This window comes from Cervus elaphus, chromosome 6 (assembly GCF_910594005.1).
Source record: "Cervus elaphus chromosome 6, mCerEla1.1, whole genome shotgun sequence".
Taxonomy (NCBI): domain Eukaryota; kingdom Metazoa; phylum Chordata; class Mammalia; order Artiodactyla; family Cervidae; genus Cervus; species Cervus elaphus.
The window spans coordinates 11,367,555-11,385,417 of NC_057820.1; the positions used below are offsets into that span (position 1 = coordinate 11,367,555).

At 46.7% G+C, this 17,863-nt stretch overlaps 1 protein-coding gene across 1 annotated transcript in view; it reads left to right on the forward strand.

Moving 5' to 3' along the window:
- The window catches only part of CLNK (cytokine dependent hematopoietic cell linker), a 197,940-nt gene that overhangs the window by 95,047 nt on the left and 85,030 nt on the right, over window positions 1–17,863 (forward strand). Inside the window, exon 4 of the mRNA XM_043906182.1 lies at window positions 7,268–7,296. Coding sequence (XP_043762117.1) covers window positions 7,268–7,296 — 29 coding nt within the window. The remainder of the gene's footprint in view (window positions 1–7,267; window positions 7,297–17,863) is intronic.

Below are 17,863 nucleotides of genomic sequence, written 5' to 3' on the forward strand. Positions count from 1 at the left end.
ACAGAGAGAGAGAGAGAGCAGAACAAACGGGAGAGGGACAGAGAGCGCGTGAAGGGTGGAGGGGACGGGAGATTCAGGCGCCGCTCTGCCCACTGGAGCTAAAGTCGTCCTGGCAGAGCACCGCGCTCTGCTCCGCTCACTCGTCTGCGGCACGACCATCAAACTGCCAAATGAATTTGTTTTCCTCTTCCAATATTTGTCAGGAGCTCAGATAGCATATATGGAAGGGATTATAGCTCACAGGACATGCTTTCTGTCCCCAAAGAACTTACAGTCTAGTTGAGGAAAGAAGGAAAAGACAAATGAAATTTACTATGAGATTTATGTAAGAAATGAATAACTATACACTGCTTTGAGCTACATACAGTTAGAGCTACAAGGGCTGGCATAGAAGCTCAGAGGAGGGAAGGTTCCAGGACCCTGTTAGGCCAGGATGCCGAGGAGGTAAGGGTCGGACTGGGCTGCCCCCAGCCAAGAGTGTGGTGGGGGGTATGAGCCTTTCATGGTTCAGAATGATATCAAACACTGGCAGTGTCTTTCTCAGGATCACTTCAGGGAGTTGCATCCTCCCAAATATTTTTCCGTAAAAACAAAATAGAAAAGAGAAGATTCTTAGACCTAGTCAAGGATATCTTTCACCAAAAAATGAATCCATAATCTTCCTATGCTGTTGGTGGGAATGTAAATTGGTGCAGCCACTATGGAGAACAGTGTGGAGGTTCCTTAAAAACTAAAAATAGAGCTACCATATGATCCGGAAATCCCACTCCTGGGCATACAACCAGAAAAGACAAAAACTCTATTTCAAAAAGATACATCCACCTCAAAGTCCACTGCAGCACTACTTACTATTCACAACAGCCAAGACATGGAAGCAAACTCCATGTCCATCCACAGATGAATGGACAAAGAAGTGTGATATATATACAGAATGGAATATTACTCAGCCATAAAAAGATTGAAGCAATGCCTTTGCAGCCACATGGATGAACCTGGAGATTATCGTATTAAGTGAAGTAAGTCAAACAGAGAAGGACAAATATTATGATACCACTTATACGTGGGATCTGAAACAAATGGTACAATGAACTTACTTACAAAACAGAAATAGACTCACAGACTTGGAAAACAAACTTACGTTTACCAAGGGGGTAGTATTAGTTGCTCAGTCATGTCTGATTCTTTTGAGACCCCATGGACTATAGCCCGCCTGGCTCCTCAGTCCATGGAATTTTCCAGGCAAGAATACAGGAGTGGGTAGTCATTCCCTTCCCCAAGGGATCTTCCTGACCCAGGAATCGAACATGGGGCTGCTGCATTGTAGGTGGATTCTTTACCATCTGAGCCACCAGGGAAGCCCCACTAAGAAGGAAGGGAGGAGGGATGAATTGGGAATAGGGTATGAGCAGATATACACTACTCTATATAAAGTAGATTAACAACATAACCTACTGCATAGCACAGGGAGCTATACTCTATCTTACAATAACCTATAGTGGAAAAAAGTCTGGAAAAGAATATATATATATAATTGAATCATGTTGCTATACACCTGGATCATTGTAAATCAATTATACTTCAATTTTTAAAAGAACATTTCCATCACCTGCCCCCCAAAAGGAATGAACCATTATTCACTTATTAATTACGAGACTTGATCTGATTCCACCTTGGTGAGCATTTCATCTGCTTCAAAGGAATAAAAAGTCGTTCCTTATTCTCCGACGTCAAATTTGTAATGAAAACTGGAACCAAGCCCCAGGGGGGATTTGCATGCACACCCATGGACCAGGTTCCTACGTGCTGGGCGCCCTGCAGGCCTTTCTGGCAGAGGCTAAGTCTGCATGTGGACTGTGGTGGGGCTCGAGGCTGTCTCACTCCAGTAGGTTGTTCTCTTACCTGTGCTTCCCTGCCACCTGCGTGCCTTGCCGTCATCCATTCGCCCATTCCCTCCTTCGTGCTCATTCAACAACATGTTTTGTGTATAAGCCACGTTCTAGGCACTGTGTTAGGTACCTGGTCTCCCCTGGTCTTAGCTCCTAAAGGAGCTAAGGGCCTGGGGTAGGAAGTGTGAGAAGTGGAGTTGGGCTCAGTTCTGGTGATACGAGTGTGGGTTCCACCGGGCAGGTGCCAGGTGATCAGAGCAGGGTTGGGGTGCCCATGTCAGGGAGGAATAAAAACCCGCACTGGTGAGGCCTGTCATACCTCTTCCTGAGACTGTTACACCCCTGTCCTTCCCTCTCCACGCGGACACACATGCTCCTGCATCACTTTCCTGAGATGCGGCTCTGAGCATCCTTTATCCTCTGCGTTGAGAAGCTTCACGCCACCTGGAGGTCAACACGGTCCTTCTGGCTCATCCCTCAGGTTCCCTGCCCCCCAAGCTGCCTGTCCCTCCCCATCCCTCAGGGATGTGGAGAGAAGAGGGTGGGCCCACCAGGTGGGAAATATAGCACTAACATCCCATCGTAGCCCTGACACTGATATCAAGACACTGTCCAACAAGAATTGCTATGAAGTTTGAGTGAAATGATTTCTATAAAGTACACAGCTCCAAACATGCTGCAGAGAGAAGTTCAAAGAGCAGGAAGAAGGGAATGAATTTAGAAACTTGACCTCTGCCTTCACTCCTTTTTGTTTTGTATTTAAAATGAGTTTTGCTATTGTTTTTGGTCATTAAATTGTGTCCAGTTCTTCCATGACCCCATGGACTATAGCCCACCAGGCTCCTCTGTCCATGGGATTCTCCAAGCAAGAATACTGGAGGGGGTTGCCATTTTCTTCTCCAGGGGATCTTCCCGACCTAGTGATAGAACCTGCATCTCCTGCATTGGCAGGCAGATTTTTTTTTTTTTACCACTGAGCTACCAGGAAGCCCCTAAAATGAGTTTGAATAGTGAAAGTTGCCCAGTCGTGTCTGATTCTTTGCAACCCCATGGACTATACAGTCCATGAAATTCTCCAGGCCAGAATACTGGAGGGGATCTTCCTGACCCAGGGATCAAACCGAGGTCTACCTGCATTGCAGATGGAGTCTTTACCAGCTGAACCACCAGGGAAGCCCAAGAATACTGGAGAGGATAGCCTAACCCTTCTCCAGTGGATCTTCCTGACCCAGGAATTGAACCAGAATCTCCCGCATTGCAGGCAGATTCTTTACCAGCTGAGCTACTAGAGGTAGTGACTATTAAAAAGATCAGTCATTTTCCCCCAAATCAGAGAATTTTATTCTAAAGTAACCTTTCTATTTCAGGGGCAGAGCTTTCAATGAGGTGTGGAGCTGAGCCAGTTAATCTTGGAGGTTTGGGAGAGTGGGATGAAATCACCCCAACTACTTCCCAGGGGTTTTGCTGCCGCATTCTGGATGAGCGGCGGGTGCCTGGGGAGACCCAGAGGGGCCCACCAGACTCGAGAGGGTGATGAGGATTTAATCTCTATGCCAGGAGTCTGACCCTAGAGACAGGATCAGGTCCCGTCTCTATGGGACCGGAATAACACACCATCCAAACTCTGTTTCCATGGATAAGACAACATGCGTGCACCCTGCCCACTCCATCAGACCCAGTTCTCCCAGGCAGCGAGGGGTGGGGAGCAGGGGGTGTGGGGGAGTTTAATCTAGTACCCTCAAAAAATTAAAAATGATTAAACCTTTTAAATTATTAAGAAGTATTAAAAATTCAAACTAACTCAGAAATTAAACATCTTCATTTGTAATGAGCCTTAAATATTGAAAACCACAAACCTCTGGAGGCCGGCTTTGTTCATTATACCCCGTGAACTGCCCTGCCCACCATGTGGACACCTGCCCGTGCAAGCAGAAATAGAGGGGCAGCTGCTTTATTCAGGACCCAGATACCTAAAGGAGCAGGAGGGTCGGGAGGGCAGAGGGGCGGCTGCCAAGCGACACGCCATCCAGCTGCGGCCTGTTCACACGTGGCCACGTGATGGATGCTGTTGACGAAAGCAAGCCGGGGAGCATCCTTGTCATCCCCTGGCAAGAGGCAGCTTGCTAACCATGGGCCTCACTTGAGCACAGAGAGAATGCATCATATCTCCAGGAAGTCTGTGAGCAGCATCCTTCATTAATCACCCTGGGCTGTCAGGCTGGGAAGAGTGTTAACACAGGAGCCTTTTCAGAGCGCTTGTCAGCTGCCGGTGTTGAGACGTGGTCCACCGCACTCCAGCCAGACATAACCCTGGAGTCCAGGACGCCTCCCCAGACTCCCCCTTGCAGCCTCCCTCCCCCGCCCCAGCCCCCTCCCCAGGCTTTTGGGCTCAGCTGGAATAACAACATCATTCCTGCCTGGCTGCCGCTTCCTCTGCTAATTCATCTGGCTTGCATTGACGCACAGAGGACCCTGGGGTGCACAGTCCCGGAGGATGTGACATATGAATGAGCACCGTGGCTTTGGGGCCCCACCAAGAGGAGTCAGCAGATAAACCACTTGCAGACGGCTTTACAATCGGGAGGAAGCTTCCGGAGGCAGGGAGCCCAGCGGGCTAAGTTGTTGCCTCGGCTGGTGAATAATAGGGCCAATCCTGCCACTGCGCATGGCTTTCCGCGTCACTTTAGACATGTGACTTCTACGTTTTAGCTGCATCTGCAAAGGAGGGAATGCCCACAGGCCAGAGCTGAGCCCTGCTCGGGGCCTAAACGGGTGTTTTTCCCTTCAGATACGCTCTTTTTAGCATCCCAAGACCTCAGTCCAGCCTCCAAGAATCTGAAACCTGCAACCACAAACTGGACATTATTTCCAACGTACTTTCAGACATTGATGGTCTTTGAGTCTAAAAACTGGGTGGGTGAGGGCTTCCCTGGTGGCTCAGTGGGAAAGAATCCGCCTGCCAATTCAGGAGACACAGGTTCAATCCTTAATCTGAGAAGACCCCACATGCCACAGAGCAGCTAAGCCCATACACCACAACTTTTGAGACTGTGCTCTAGAGCCGGGGAGCCACCACCACTGAAGTCCACGCGCCCTAGAGCCAGCGCTCTGCAACAAGAGAAGCTACCGCAATGAAAAGGCTGGGCCTGGCAACTACAGTGTACCCCCGCTGGCCACAACTAGAGAAACGCTCGCTTAGCAACACACAAAAACTTTTCGCTTAGCACAGCCAAAAACGAAATAAGTAAATAAATAAAATTTTAAAAATAAAATAAAAATGGGGGTGAGGCCAAGATTAGACGGAGAATGAAGTCTCAGTTTAAAACCTGAAGGCCCTCTTCCAGTCCCAGGAGGAGGGTGCCTCGTCCTCAAAGTCCCAGGATCAGGACCGCATCCTGCCTGTGCCCATAAGCTGCCTTCTGTCCGTGGCCCGCCACGCCCACATCAAACCGTCTGTACAGTCACAGAAATATATCATTTCCGCATCACACATCAGGAGTTGCGACTCTGGGGAGCCTTTCGTGGCGTTAATCAAAGACCAAGATGTCAGGGAGGAGGCCATGTGTGGAAAGTGTCAAGAGAGAGCTCTCAAGCCCCAGATAAATGACCTGCTCCTTCCCGGCTGATTTACTGTGAATTTCTGCAGGATCTCAGGCAACTTGAAAGAGAGCCAAGAGCGAACCACACGGCACCCCAGGGCGGGGCACAGTCCTTCCAAAGCATGACTGGCCAGCGCCTGCAGGCAAGGGCCAGGGGAGGTGGTGGGGATCTTGGGGGCTGGGGGGTGTCCCACAGGCTGGCGGCAATTCCTTTGATCTCAGCAGGACGGGATGAGCCATGGAGCCCTGTGGACCCCACATCTCCTCCATGAACTTGGGACAGTGGTAGCGACCCAACAGAACCGTTTGGGGTTGAAGCTTGTGAGAAGAGGGCAACAGGCTGAGCTGGGGTGGGACTCGCGGGCTGTGGGCTCCTGGTGACTACGACCTCCCAGGTTAACTCTTCTGTGCCCGGTGTTCCAGCCACCACCAACCAGACCTCATAAATATTTACACCCGGCGTGCGTTGCGATGCTCAATTAATTGCTCCTGTGACGCACTTTGAGAGCCTCGGAGGATAGCTACCATGCAAGGACCAGGGGTTATTAAAGGCACAAACAGCTAAGCTCACAGCAGACTCATCCTTCAGAGCTTTCATTTCCCCAGGGCTTTTCAGATCATTGCCCGAAATCTAGGGAGAAGGAGCTTCCAAAAGCACACTGTCCAAGGGGGAATGTGGCAGCCAGGAGAAGACCTCATTGGTCTTCCCAGATAACTTCACCACTGAAGACACGCAAAGGCCTGAAACTATTTGGAAAAAATAAATAATAATTCATTCTGACTAGTCATCAAGGAAGTGAAACAGATGAAAAGAATCAAGTAGCAAGTAGGAGACGTTGTTTTAAATGGTTTTAAATGATCATGGATTTAACAGTGGTAAGATGTGATGAGATGATCACCCCTCACTCTGTAAACAAGAATATAGGTTGAAAGATTGATGCAAACCATCCAGAAGGCACGTGAGTGATATGAAACAAGGGGCTTAGAAGACCCATATTATCATTGTCAGACATTTCCGCTGCACTTGATGGAGTCTCTCCAAGGAAATACTCGGTGATCGGATTCAAAATGCAATCAGGGATCCACAATGCCACATGATTTACAGTTGCAAAAGGGAGCAAGAACCTAATTTCCCCCTCCAGAAATCACACCGCAGATAAATATCATGTTTTTGAGTAATAGTTAAAGATCTACAATGCAGTTTTCATTGGAGTACAATTGCTTTACAATGTCGTGTTACTTTCTTCTGTACAATGAAGGGTCCTCCCTCCCACCTCCCTCATCCCTCTCCTCCAGGTCATCACAGAGCTCTGAGTTTGAGCTTCCTGTGCTTCATAGCAGGGTCACACTAGCTATATACCTTACCCATGGCAGTGTGTATATGTCAGTCCTAATCTCCCAATTCATCCCTCCCGCCCCTTCCTCCAGCACGGGTTCACACATCTGTTCTCTATATCTGCAGGAGCCTATATATTCTTTCATATTATTTTTAGGCATCTATGTATCCAAATGCGTGCAGATATCCTCATACGCACATGCACACATATGCCTGAGCCTCGCCGAAATATTACCTGTGGTGTTGACTGTTTTTTTCTAGATGCCGTTCTCTATTTTCTAAATTCTCTGCAGTGAGATGTTTCTTTGGGTCTAGAACAGCACAAGCACAAAGGAAGTGCTCTATAACTTGATTTGTGACCTGTCTTCGATGACTGCCTGCTCCTCTGGGGAGGACAATGAATTGAATGCAGCAGACACTTACTTTGGTTCTCTTTTCCGTCCTAGGTCATGGCCCAGAAACAACAGTGCCACAGGTAAGTCAGAGGCGCCTAAGTAGTGGGAATGTCAGCAGGAGTCTATTCCTCCTTCCATCCTTTTCCATTTTTCCTTGAATAAAACTATTGGCCTGTTCAAGGTGACTTTAGTGACTTAGAGTCTTTCCCTCTGATTGCTCCCAGTCTGGACGTCTATGACGTCCACTGCTTTGGAGGCTGCCAGATGAGGTGGAGATCCTGGCTCCCCGTTTATTAGCTTCGTAGCCTTGGATGAAGCACAGATCCCAGTGGGCCCCAGTTTCTTCATCTGCAAAATGGGTAGAACTCTGCCAGAGGGCCAGTATCTGTGGCTACTCATTAATGTTTGTCCAACTAAACTGTACATGATGGACTCCCCCTAAAATATGTGTTGGGTGAATGAGTGAGTCAGAAACCACTTTTTTTGCTTCTCCTACATCTTTTTTAAAGGGCCTAGTTCCTGTTAGTAGACACTTAGTTAGGACCCTGTTAAAGTGTGAATAAAGTATTATATATACTTATTCATCTTAGATTATTGTTATATCAAGGAAGGTCCCATAAAATTTCCTAGAAAACTGGTGGCTAGAAAAGATGACTGTAATGAGACTTAAAAAAAAAATAGAGAAATCAGGAATTCCTTGTCTTTCCAGTGGTGAGGACTGCAAGCCTCCACTGCCAAGGACCTGAGTTTGGTCTCTGATTAGGGAACCAAGATCCCACGAGGCATGGCCAAAAAAAAAAAAGAAAAAAGAAAGAAAATGAGAAATTGACCAGAGGGAGTGTGCAAAGAAGCAATAGAGGCTTTGGGAGTGATGTCATCACAAATGAATTCACAGGATTCATTGTATTATATTATATATAATGAATTATTCTTTATATTATATATAATGTGTTATGTTCATACAACATATGTTGGAGAGTATAACCAGCACCCAGTGTGCCCCGCACAGCCATGAGGAGAAGGACGAAAAAGCAAAATCAACTTTGCAAGTATGAATGTAGATAAGGAACAAACGAGCACCCGGGTCTAATCCTTCTTACAGAAGCTGCTCAGTCAGGTCCTAAGGGAGGCTGCACGGACTCAAGGCGTGTGTATACTCAGTCGCTCAGTTGGGCCCGACTCTTTGCAACCCCATGGACTGTAGCCCACCAGGCTCCTCTGCCCATTGGATTCTCCAGGCAAGAATACTGGAGTGGGTTGCCATTTCCTTCTCCAGTTCTCTCAAGGCTGTTGTTCCTCAATTGTACTAAGTCTCTGTTGTCAAGTATATTCTCCCCACATGCTTACCACCTCTGAACACCTTCTACCACCCACTTAGACTTTGGAGGGCAGGGGTGGAGGGGCTGTAGAAAATTCTAAAGGGGATGGTGCCTCAAATGAGGTTGCTGATCTGATTCGGTGGCCGGCGAATATTAAGTGTGACCTGTATTCTCTCCCCTGGGACTTGTTCTCCGCCTGCCTTAAGGGAGAGGAAAACTGACAAATGGGATTTCATTTCATTAACAGCATTCTAGAGACACAAGCAAGGGAAAGAAAACAAATCAACTCCCCCACAAAAGTTGGCAGAGATGAAGCTGCCCAGACTTGCCCAGAGCACTTGATTCTACACCCTAACAAAGATATTTAGTGAACCATACCACCCCAGCCTCTGCAAGCTGACACACCATGGCCAGTGTCTACTGAACCAGAATAAAGCTGATATAATCAAAGACGCACGTGATGATTTATACAAAAGACAGTTCATCACCATGATATTTATAACATTCCCAGGTACTTTAAAGGTGCTTGCAATTTTTTATCATGTGACTCATTGAAAATATGGTAAAAATATGGTTGAAAGTGTCTGTATGAAAGAATACTACATAGACATTAAAAATGATCTTGAAGCATAGTCATTGAGGGGTATATTATAGCAAGGTATTATAGGAAAGGGCAGGCAAGAAAACACACACACACATTTTGATCATATGGACATAGTTTATATCATGTCTGTATATGTGTGCTTGTGTGTGTGTTAGTGATTTTGCTCTAATTAAATATTTATAGTGGCTATCTCTCAGTTGGGAAAGAATCTGCCTGCAATGCAGGAGACCTGGGTTCGATCCCTGGGTCAGGAAGATCCCCTGGAGAAGGAACTGGCAACCCACTCCAGTGTTCTTGCCTGGAAAATCTCATGGACAGAGGAGCCAGGTGGGCTACAGTCCATGGGGCCACAATGGGGTCACACAACTTAGCAACTAAACAACTATATCTTCGTATGGGAACACTACTGTAACTTTACTTCTCTTTTTTGCTCATCTGTATCTTATGATTTTCCTACAGCAGCATATTTTTTATGCTCAAAACAATCTATCCAAAAAAAAAAAATTCTCTAGGCCTAGGAGACGACAGACACATATCCAAACTTGGACAGTCCATCAATACCAACATCTTTTGTGATGTTGATAAATAGAAAACAGTGTCAAGTTTTTCCACAAAATAAACTCAGGAGATTGTCTCCTTCTGCTGAATAAAAATTGATATTGGAGAGGACAGCCCGTTTAGAAAATGCGTCCTTCTGTCTTAAGTCACCACACACCACAAAAACTCTGATAAAGATGTTTGTTGGTTGACTCAATTAAACAGAAAACAAATTTCATTTTGCACAGGAATCCTTGTTTTGTTTTGTTTTTTTCTAAGGAAAATCAATCTTAAAGGTTTTGTTTTGTTTTGTTTTGTTTTTTTACCCTCACTTCTAAAAGAAAAAATAATACAAATTTTAAGACTTGGCGGGGAGGGAAACGGTAGGTAAGGAATATGTGAGCATCCACTGCCGCCTGCTGGCCATTTCTAGGTAGTGCAATATCTGTATTAATATAGTAGAGGCTCGTTCTCCCCCAGAATGCCGGGGAAGTTGGTGAACAGGAACAAATTGAAATGTTAACAACTGAATTGCAGGAAAAAGCTCTCCACCCAGTTTTCATAAGCACAAGCTAGGATTCCAATCATCCAAGGCTGATAAGCCCACGGGTTTACAACTGCCTTCAAAATCCAGTGTGTATCAGAATCTCAGCTGCGAAAAACGCTTATCACAAGCCCATGCCAGGGTTTGTTCTTTGGCAGAGCTATAGTGAGGCCAGAAGGATAATTCTAATTCAGGTAGTGCTAGGATAGTCTTTTGAGAATCACTGGCTGAAGAAAAAAATACAGACAAGTGGATGGAAACTTATCAAGTCAGCCTGCACCAAGAGGCAGCTTGCCTGTTTAACTATCACCATTCATTCATCCGTCATTCATTCATCCATCATTCATCCATCATTCATTCATTCATCCATCTATCCTTTCATTCAACCAACTGAGGTAGTTTCTTAATATGTCAGATACTCTAACCAGCTTCGACCACGAGTTTTTGTTTGTTTGTTTGTTGTAATTGATAATAATTCTACGTAATGCACTTATCAAAGCACATGTAACATCAGTACACTAAAATACTCTTAAAAATACAAAATGCCATCACAATTCAATGCAAAACCTTGACCACAAGTTTCTGAAAAGGGAAATATAAATGAAAGTTTCCCAGGACTCAGCTAGTCTGAGATTCTCATACCATACTTTACAGATGAGGAAACTAAGAACTAGAAAAGGGAAGTGAATTTCCAAGAGCTGTCTGGCGAGAACCTTGAACTTGTTCTCCCAGCTCCCAATAAGTGTTTCGCATATAGCTGTGTCTGCAAGTTTAGACTTATTTGTGACTTGAAATTCACAGTTCATAATCTTCAGATCAGGAGACTATGATTCAGTGAATAAAACTGAAATTTATTCACTGAAAACTGAAATCTAGCCAGAAGTGCTAGACGACTGAGCAGGTAGATAGATTGATAGATAATTAATACATGGACAGATAGAGAATTAATATGTATTAGATATATAACACACATAAACTTGTTGTTCAGTTCCTAAGATGTGTCCATCTCTTTGAGACCACATGGAGGGTAGCACACCAGGCTTCCCTGTCCTTCACTATCTCCTGAAGTTTGCTCAATTTCATTTCCGTTGAGTCGGAGGTGTTACCTATCCATCTCATCCTCATACATAAATTACCTATGTCTATACAGTCTATTCCTGTTCTTTCTTTCCCTTCCTGCTTCCCTCCTTTCTTCCTTCTTCCTTCTCCTCTTGACTATATAAGTCATATAGTCAAGATTTATTCAACATCATGATCCTTGACTCAGAGACAGTGAAAGTAACTCTAGGAAGTCCCTTCCTGCCTTTCCCTACAGCCATGGATGGATGCCAAACAGAAGATGTTCTAAAGTTTGGGACCAGCCAGGGTGCAGAGTGTAAACTAGCCCCCTCTTCACAGACCGAGAGGAAGATCAGGCTGATGCCTTCCATCCCCAAATACCTTCAAGTTTTTAAAGGATAAAAATGGAGAAAGACAGCCTCATGTGGGAGAAAGAACCTGGGCTGTGAATGTGGAGCTCAGAATTCAAATACCGGTTCTCTCATGACACCAGTGAGTCCTGAGAAAGAGAGAAAATGGAAAGAAGTTAACCTATCAGGTGGGGTGCCTAGTATGTGCCAGGCCTTTTATAAACTTGTCTAATTTAGCTGTAGGATACACATTGTATTCTCCTCGATGTATGATTAGCTAAACAGGGCCCAAGCGAAATTAGGGAACTTGTAGAGACACCAATAGCATAGAACTCAGCTTCATCACAGCACACGTGTTAAGTTGGGCCCCAAACAGTATCAGCCTCAGATTCTCAGTCATTGACTCCCAACCTCATGGCTAGAAGGGAGCTCTGCTCGAAGAATCCTTCTGAATAACTGACAGGTGCTTGTAGATAGTTGAATGCTGGAAAGGCACATATTTTGTCTGGAAATGGGCACTAACTAATGAACAAATTCTAAATATAGATCTGAAGATCTAAAGATCTTGGCTGAGTGAAAAAAGATTTGGCCTTGAAGTTGACCTTGAAAAGACATGTAGCAGAAAACACAGCAATTCCTTAGGAGGGCACTGAGCCAGGGAGTTATTTATTTAAGCTTCTCAGCAGTTATTTGTGATAGATACTCTTATTCCTGGGCTTCCCAGGTGGCACTAGTGACAAAGAACCCTCTTACCAATGCAAGAGATGTAAGAGACTCAGATGTGACTTCTGGGTCAGGAGATCCCCTGGAGGAGGGCATGGCTACCCACTCCAGTACTCTTGCTATGGACAGAGGAGCCTGGCGGGCTACGGTCCAGAGGGTCACAATGAGTCCAACACGACTGAACGGCTAAGCATGCAGGCGCACATTCTTATTCCTACTAGGCTTACAAGCTTGCCTGAGGTCACATGGCCAAGATTGGAACCTAGAACTTCTCATTCAGCTTCTGGGAAACATGGGCCCGTGCCTTTGATCAGAGGCTCTGCTGTGTTTGTTAATGGAGAACACCACAGCTGAGAACAACATTTAAGGCAGCAAGACACTTTTAAAAAGAAATTGTGGAGCTTAGACATGACAAATGTTTATTTTCTACGTAAGTCAAGTCCAGAGCCAAACAGTTCAAGGCCGTTTGGCAGCTCTGTTCCTTGAAGTTCTCGGAAACGCTGCCCCTCCTGCCTCGCTCACTATCATCGTCTAAAACAGTGATGTCTGCAGGAGGGAGGAAGGGAAGGAAAAGAAGGAACGAACAGCACACAAAAATCTTCCTCAAGAGAGTCTCCCGGAGATTGTGAGTTGATTTTCCATCTCTTCCATCAACCAAAACTTGGACCCATGGCCAACTGATGACAAGGACATGTAATAAGGACTTACTCTGGGTGGCCACGTACCCTGCTACCCTTGAGGGGTTCTAATGTGGAGACGCAAGGGAAAAGGTGTGGGGGCCACAGCTGTCTTGGCTCTGGGTACTTAGTGATGGGAAGTTGGGATTCACCAGCCTCTTGCTTTTACCAGATATTTATGAGTGAGTTCCAGTACTTGGGCCATCTGATGCGAACAGCTGACTCACTGGAAAAGTCCCTGATGCTGGGAAAGATTGAGGGCAGAGGGGAAGAGGGTGTCAGAGGATGAGATGGCTGGATAGCATCACTGACTTAATGGACATGATCTTGGGCAAACTTCGGGAGATGGTGTAGGACTGGGAGGCCTGGCCAGCTGTAGCCCATGGCGTGGCCAAGAGTTGGACACAACTGGACGACTGCACATCAACAACCCTCACCCTCACCATGCCTCTCTCCTCTGTGTCTCTCTCTCTGAAATCTTGTGACTGAAATGAAAGCAGAAGCTCATTTCGCTTGGGGAACCCGTCTGCTTTGGGAATACAGTCATCCGAAGGGCCTGTAAACTGACTTCACTTCCTAGAGAAGCAGAAAGTTCGAGGACTCTGCATTTTCCTCCTGCAACTCCTCTTCTCACACCAGAGAAGCATATTCTCTTCCCGGGACCAGCCCAGGAGTCCCTTCTCCTGTGACCACCTCTCAGCAGCAGCACCCAGAAGCTCTGACAGCCACCCTGTCCCTGGAAAGTGGTCATAGACCAGGCAGCCACCTTGCCCCTCCAGGGACTTAAGTTCATGGACCTGTTTATTAGTGAAAATAGTCTGAGAGTCTCTCTGAAGTGTTAGTCGCTCAGTCGTGTCTGACTCTTTGCAACCCTGTATACTGTGTAGCCTGCAGGTTTCTCTGTGCATGGAATTCTCCAGGCAAGAATACTGGAGTGGGTTGCCATTCCCTTCTCCAGGGGATTTTCCCAACCCAGGGATCAAACCCGCATCTCCTGCATTGGCAGACGGTTTCTTTACCTCTGAGCCACCTGGGATGGTCCACCTTCCACAGCACGAGAGTTTCTATGTCGGTAATTCTCAGACTTCTGAGGCCAGAGTAAACACCACCATGGGAGCTTGTGTATAAAGCAGTTGGTTTGCTCAGGGATCCAAGCTTGCTTTCTTCTCTTTTATAAAGCAACCAAGATGCAATTGGTCAGGGGACCAAAACTTGAGGGGTATATTGGACACTCTTGCCACACCTCTGTAGGCCTGAGGGGTCCACATTCAAGACCAAAGTTTGGGGCAATTGCCCCTGCCAGTAAGGAAATCCCCTGAGTTTACACGGCACATATTCATCTTCACTTCCGTCTTAAAAATAACTTTTAGGGAAATGTTGTCTTTTGTTTAAAAAAAAAAAATGTCTCCTTGAGGAACACACACAGGTCAGATTTCTGTGGCCGTGAGGTGCCAGTGGGTGATGAGGGACCCTCCACTGACAGCATCACCATCACTCTCCCAGGATGGTGACGTGGACAGCTGCTGAGCAGCTTCCTCATCTTTCTAGAAAACGGCTCTCTCTCTCTGAGAAGCCAACCTATCTGTCAGTCCCAGGAAGACTCAAAGACCTGGAAGTCACTAGGGTGAGGATCTGGGTCCAGCAAGAAAGAGCGCCAAAGTCAAGTTCGCTCAGCAAGGGAGAGGATCAAGCTCGTCTTGAAGTTCCATCACTGGTTCCACGTCCTGGGTGTTTCCGCAGCCGACTGTTCATTTATTGTCACTTACCATACTCAGAATTAAGGAGCAGTCGGACCCTGGGGTCTCGCCACTGCCTAGGGGAGGCAAGCACCGTCTGTAACTGTGGAATATATTTGTCGGCTAGCTTTGTTCCTACATGCTGTGGAGAAGCTGAGCAGGGTATATTAATCAGGGAGGACTAACATCGATAATGCATAAACTACAGAGCTTAGTAGTTCTGCTTCCCCGGTGGCTCAGACAGTAAGGCATCTGCCTACAATGTGGGAGACCCCGGTTCAATCCCTGGGTCGGGAAGATCTTCTGGAGAAGGAAATGGCAACCCACTCCAGTATTCTTGCCTGGGAAATCCCATGGATGGAGAAGTCTGGTAGGCTATAGTCCATGGGATCACAAAGAGTCACACGAATGAGCCACTTCACTTTCACTTAGTAGTTTAATAAAATAAAGGTTTATTTCTTGCTCACATCACAATCCAATGGAAACTGAAGGGAATGGCAACCCACTCCAGTATTCTTGCCTAGAGAATCCCGTGGACTGAGGGGCCTGGCGGGCTACAGTCCATGGGGTCACAAAGAGTCGGACACTCTTTGTGAGTTACTAACACTCATACTTTTTCCAAACACTCATTCAGGATTCACTCTGCTTTTTCCCAGTGGCTTCCATTATCCCCCAGGACCTTAGGGTCCTCTGTCTCTGACCAGCCACTGGGGCAAGAGTGAGAGATGGAAGGTCAAGTGGGATGGCCTGGAGTGGAATCTATCACCCCCACCATGTCCCAGTGGTCATAGCACCAAGCCAAGGCCACCCAGTGGAACGGACACAAGGAGCTGTATGCCAGAGCAAACGGGGTTTGAAGAGCACACAGCTTTCTCACCGCCGTGCCAGATGCTGAGGTAGTGAGGACCACGGCTGGAGGGTGCTCCTAATTTTTACCTGATGTTGATAGCCAGGGATGGTCCCCCAGGGCAGATGACATTTAAGATATAGTATGATGGATGATGCTTTTGAACTGTTGGAGAAGACTCTGAGTGTCCCTCACACTGCAAGGAGATCAAACCCATCAATCCTAAAGGAAATCAACCTTGAATATTCACTGGAAGGACTGATGCTGAAGTTGAAGCTCCAATACTTTGGCCACCTAATGTGAAGAGCTGACTCATCGGAAAAGACCCTGATGCTGGGAAAGATTGAGGGCAGGAGAAGGGGGTGAAAGAGGATGAGATGATTAGATAGCATCACTGACTCAACAGACATGAATTTGAGCAAACTCCAGGAGATGGTGAATGATAGGGAAGCCTGGTGTGCTGCCGTCCATGGGGTCGCAAAGACTTGGGCACAATTAAACAGCAACTACACAACAACAGTGATGGGTGAGAAGGATCCAGGCCTGGGCAGAGCTGAGAAGAGAACATTCTGGACTGGCGGACAGTGCATGCAATGTCTCGGAGGTAAAGAAGCTTAGCATACAGCGTGGACTTGAAAAGAGGCTGATGTGCCTGGAGTTCAGAGGAAAAAGAAACTGGAAATAGAGGAGACCAGGGACAGGGCAGGAGCTGGGCTGTGCTGGCCTCCAGGAGCCACAGCAGGAAGTCTGGACTCTATTTCATGGGCCATGAGTGACGGGAGCTGATTTACAGATTCAAAACTGTGTTTTTAAAATTATATTTCCAAAACTCCGCATTGCTCATAACACAGAGAAGTACTGAGGGTCACAGAGATAAAAGACAATCCACTCCCTTCCCTACAGGAGGACGGCGTGTGTATGCAACAAAGAAGCAATCAGATGCTGCCTCTTTCTGTTTAAGTGTCCTGGTGAGTGAGACAGAAAACAACAGCTCTAATGATTTAGCGAGATGAAAGTAACCCGGAGTGGTCAGAAAGGGAAGCCCCAGGAGAATCTCAAAGGACACTGAGCATTTTGGAAAACAAAACGGAGGACGCAGGGAGTCCAGGTGGAATCAACACAAGCAAAGACTCAGAAGGGGCATGTACCGTACGTGGGGAATCCAAGAGGGACTCAGACTGCCATGCTGCTGAAAGAAGAGACGCCTCAGCTCTCCATGAAGACGTGGGTGCAATGACTATGCTCAAGGAGGCCAATATGAAATGATATTGAACCTGAATTTAGTGGTGCTGCTGAGCTGGATCACAAAGACCAGAGAAATTCCCCAATAATTCTGTGCTCATTTGCTCTTGCCAGACCGGCTGGTGTAACGGGTGACTTTATTCACTTAATTCATGAGAGAGAGTGTATATGTGTGTGCGTGTTAGTCACTCAGTCATGTCTGACTCTCTGTGACCCCACGGACTGCAACCCGCCAGGCCCTTCTGTCCATGGAATTCTCCAGACAAGAATACTGGAGTGGGTTGCTGTTTCCTTCTCCAATGCAAATTTTAGCAGTAGCAGTTTAGTCGCTAAGTTGTGTCTGACTCTTGCGACCCCACAGACTGTAGCCTGCCAGGTTCCCCTGTCCATGGGATTCTCCAGCCAAGAATCCTGGAGTGGGTTGCCATTTCCTTCTCCTCATGAGAGAGTACAAATTGCGAAAGGGCTGAAAAACCTGTGGGTTCCTCTGCCAGGGATCTCAGTAGTGGGTGTAACTGTACTGGGGCAGGAAGCTGGTATTAGCGCCCCAGGGGGTTGGTCACTGCTGGTCCTACCACCAGGATGGACGGTGGACAGTACAGACAGGATTCCACACCTCCTGGCTCAATGTCTCAGGGAGATTAGATTTGGCCACGTGACACTTGCCCCATACTTGAGTCCTAGGCAAATTCCAGAGAACTGCATTTCCACTGAGCCAAAGTTTCATGAATTTACACCTTATACCTTACAAAAGACTTGGGCATGCTGACACAAATTCACAACTATTAATTTTGTGTTTTGGTATGGGAAGAGAGGGCTTCCCAGGTGGCCCTAGTGGTAAAGAACCCGCCTGCCAATGCAGGAACCATAAGGGCCGCCAGATCGATCTCTGGGTCAGGAAGATCCCCTGGAAGAGGGCATGGCAACCCTCCTTGTTGCCATGAGGTGTCCAGTATTCTTGTCTGGAGAATCCCATGGACAGAGGAGCCTGGCGGGCTAGAGTTCGTAG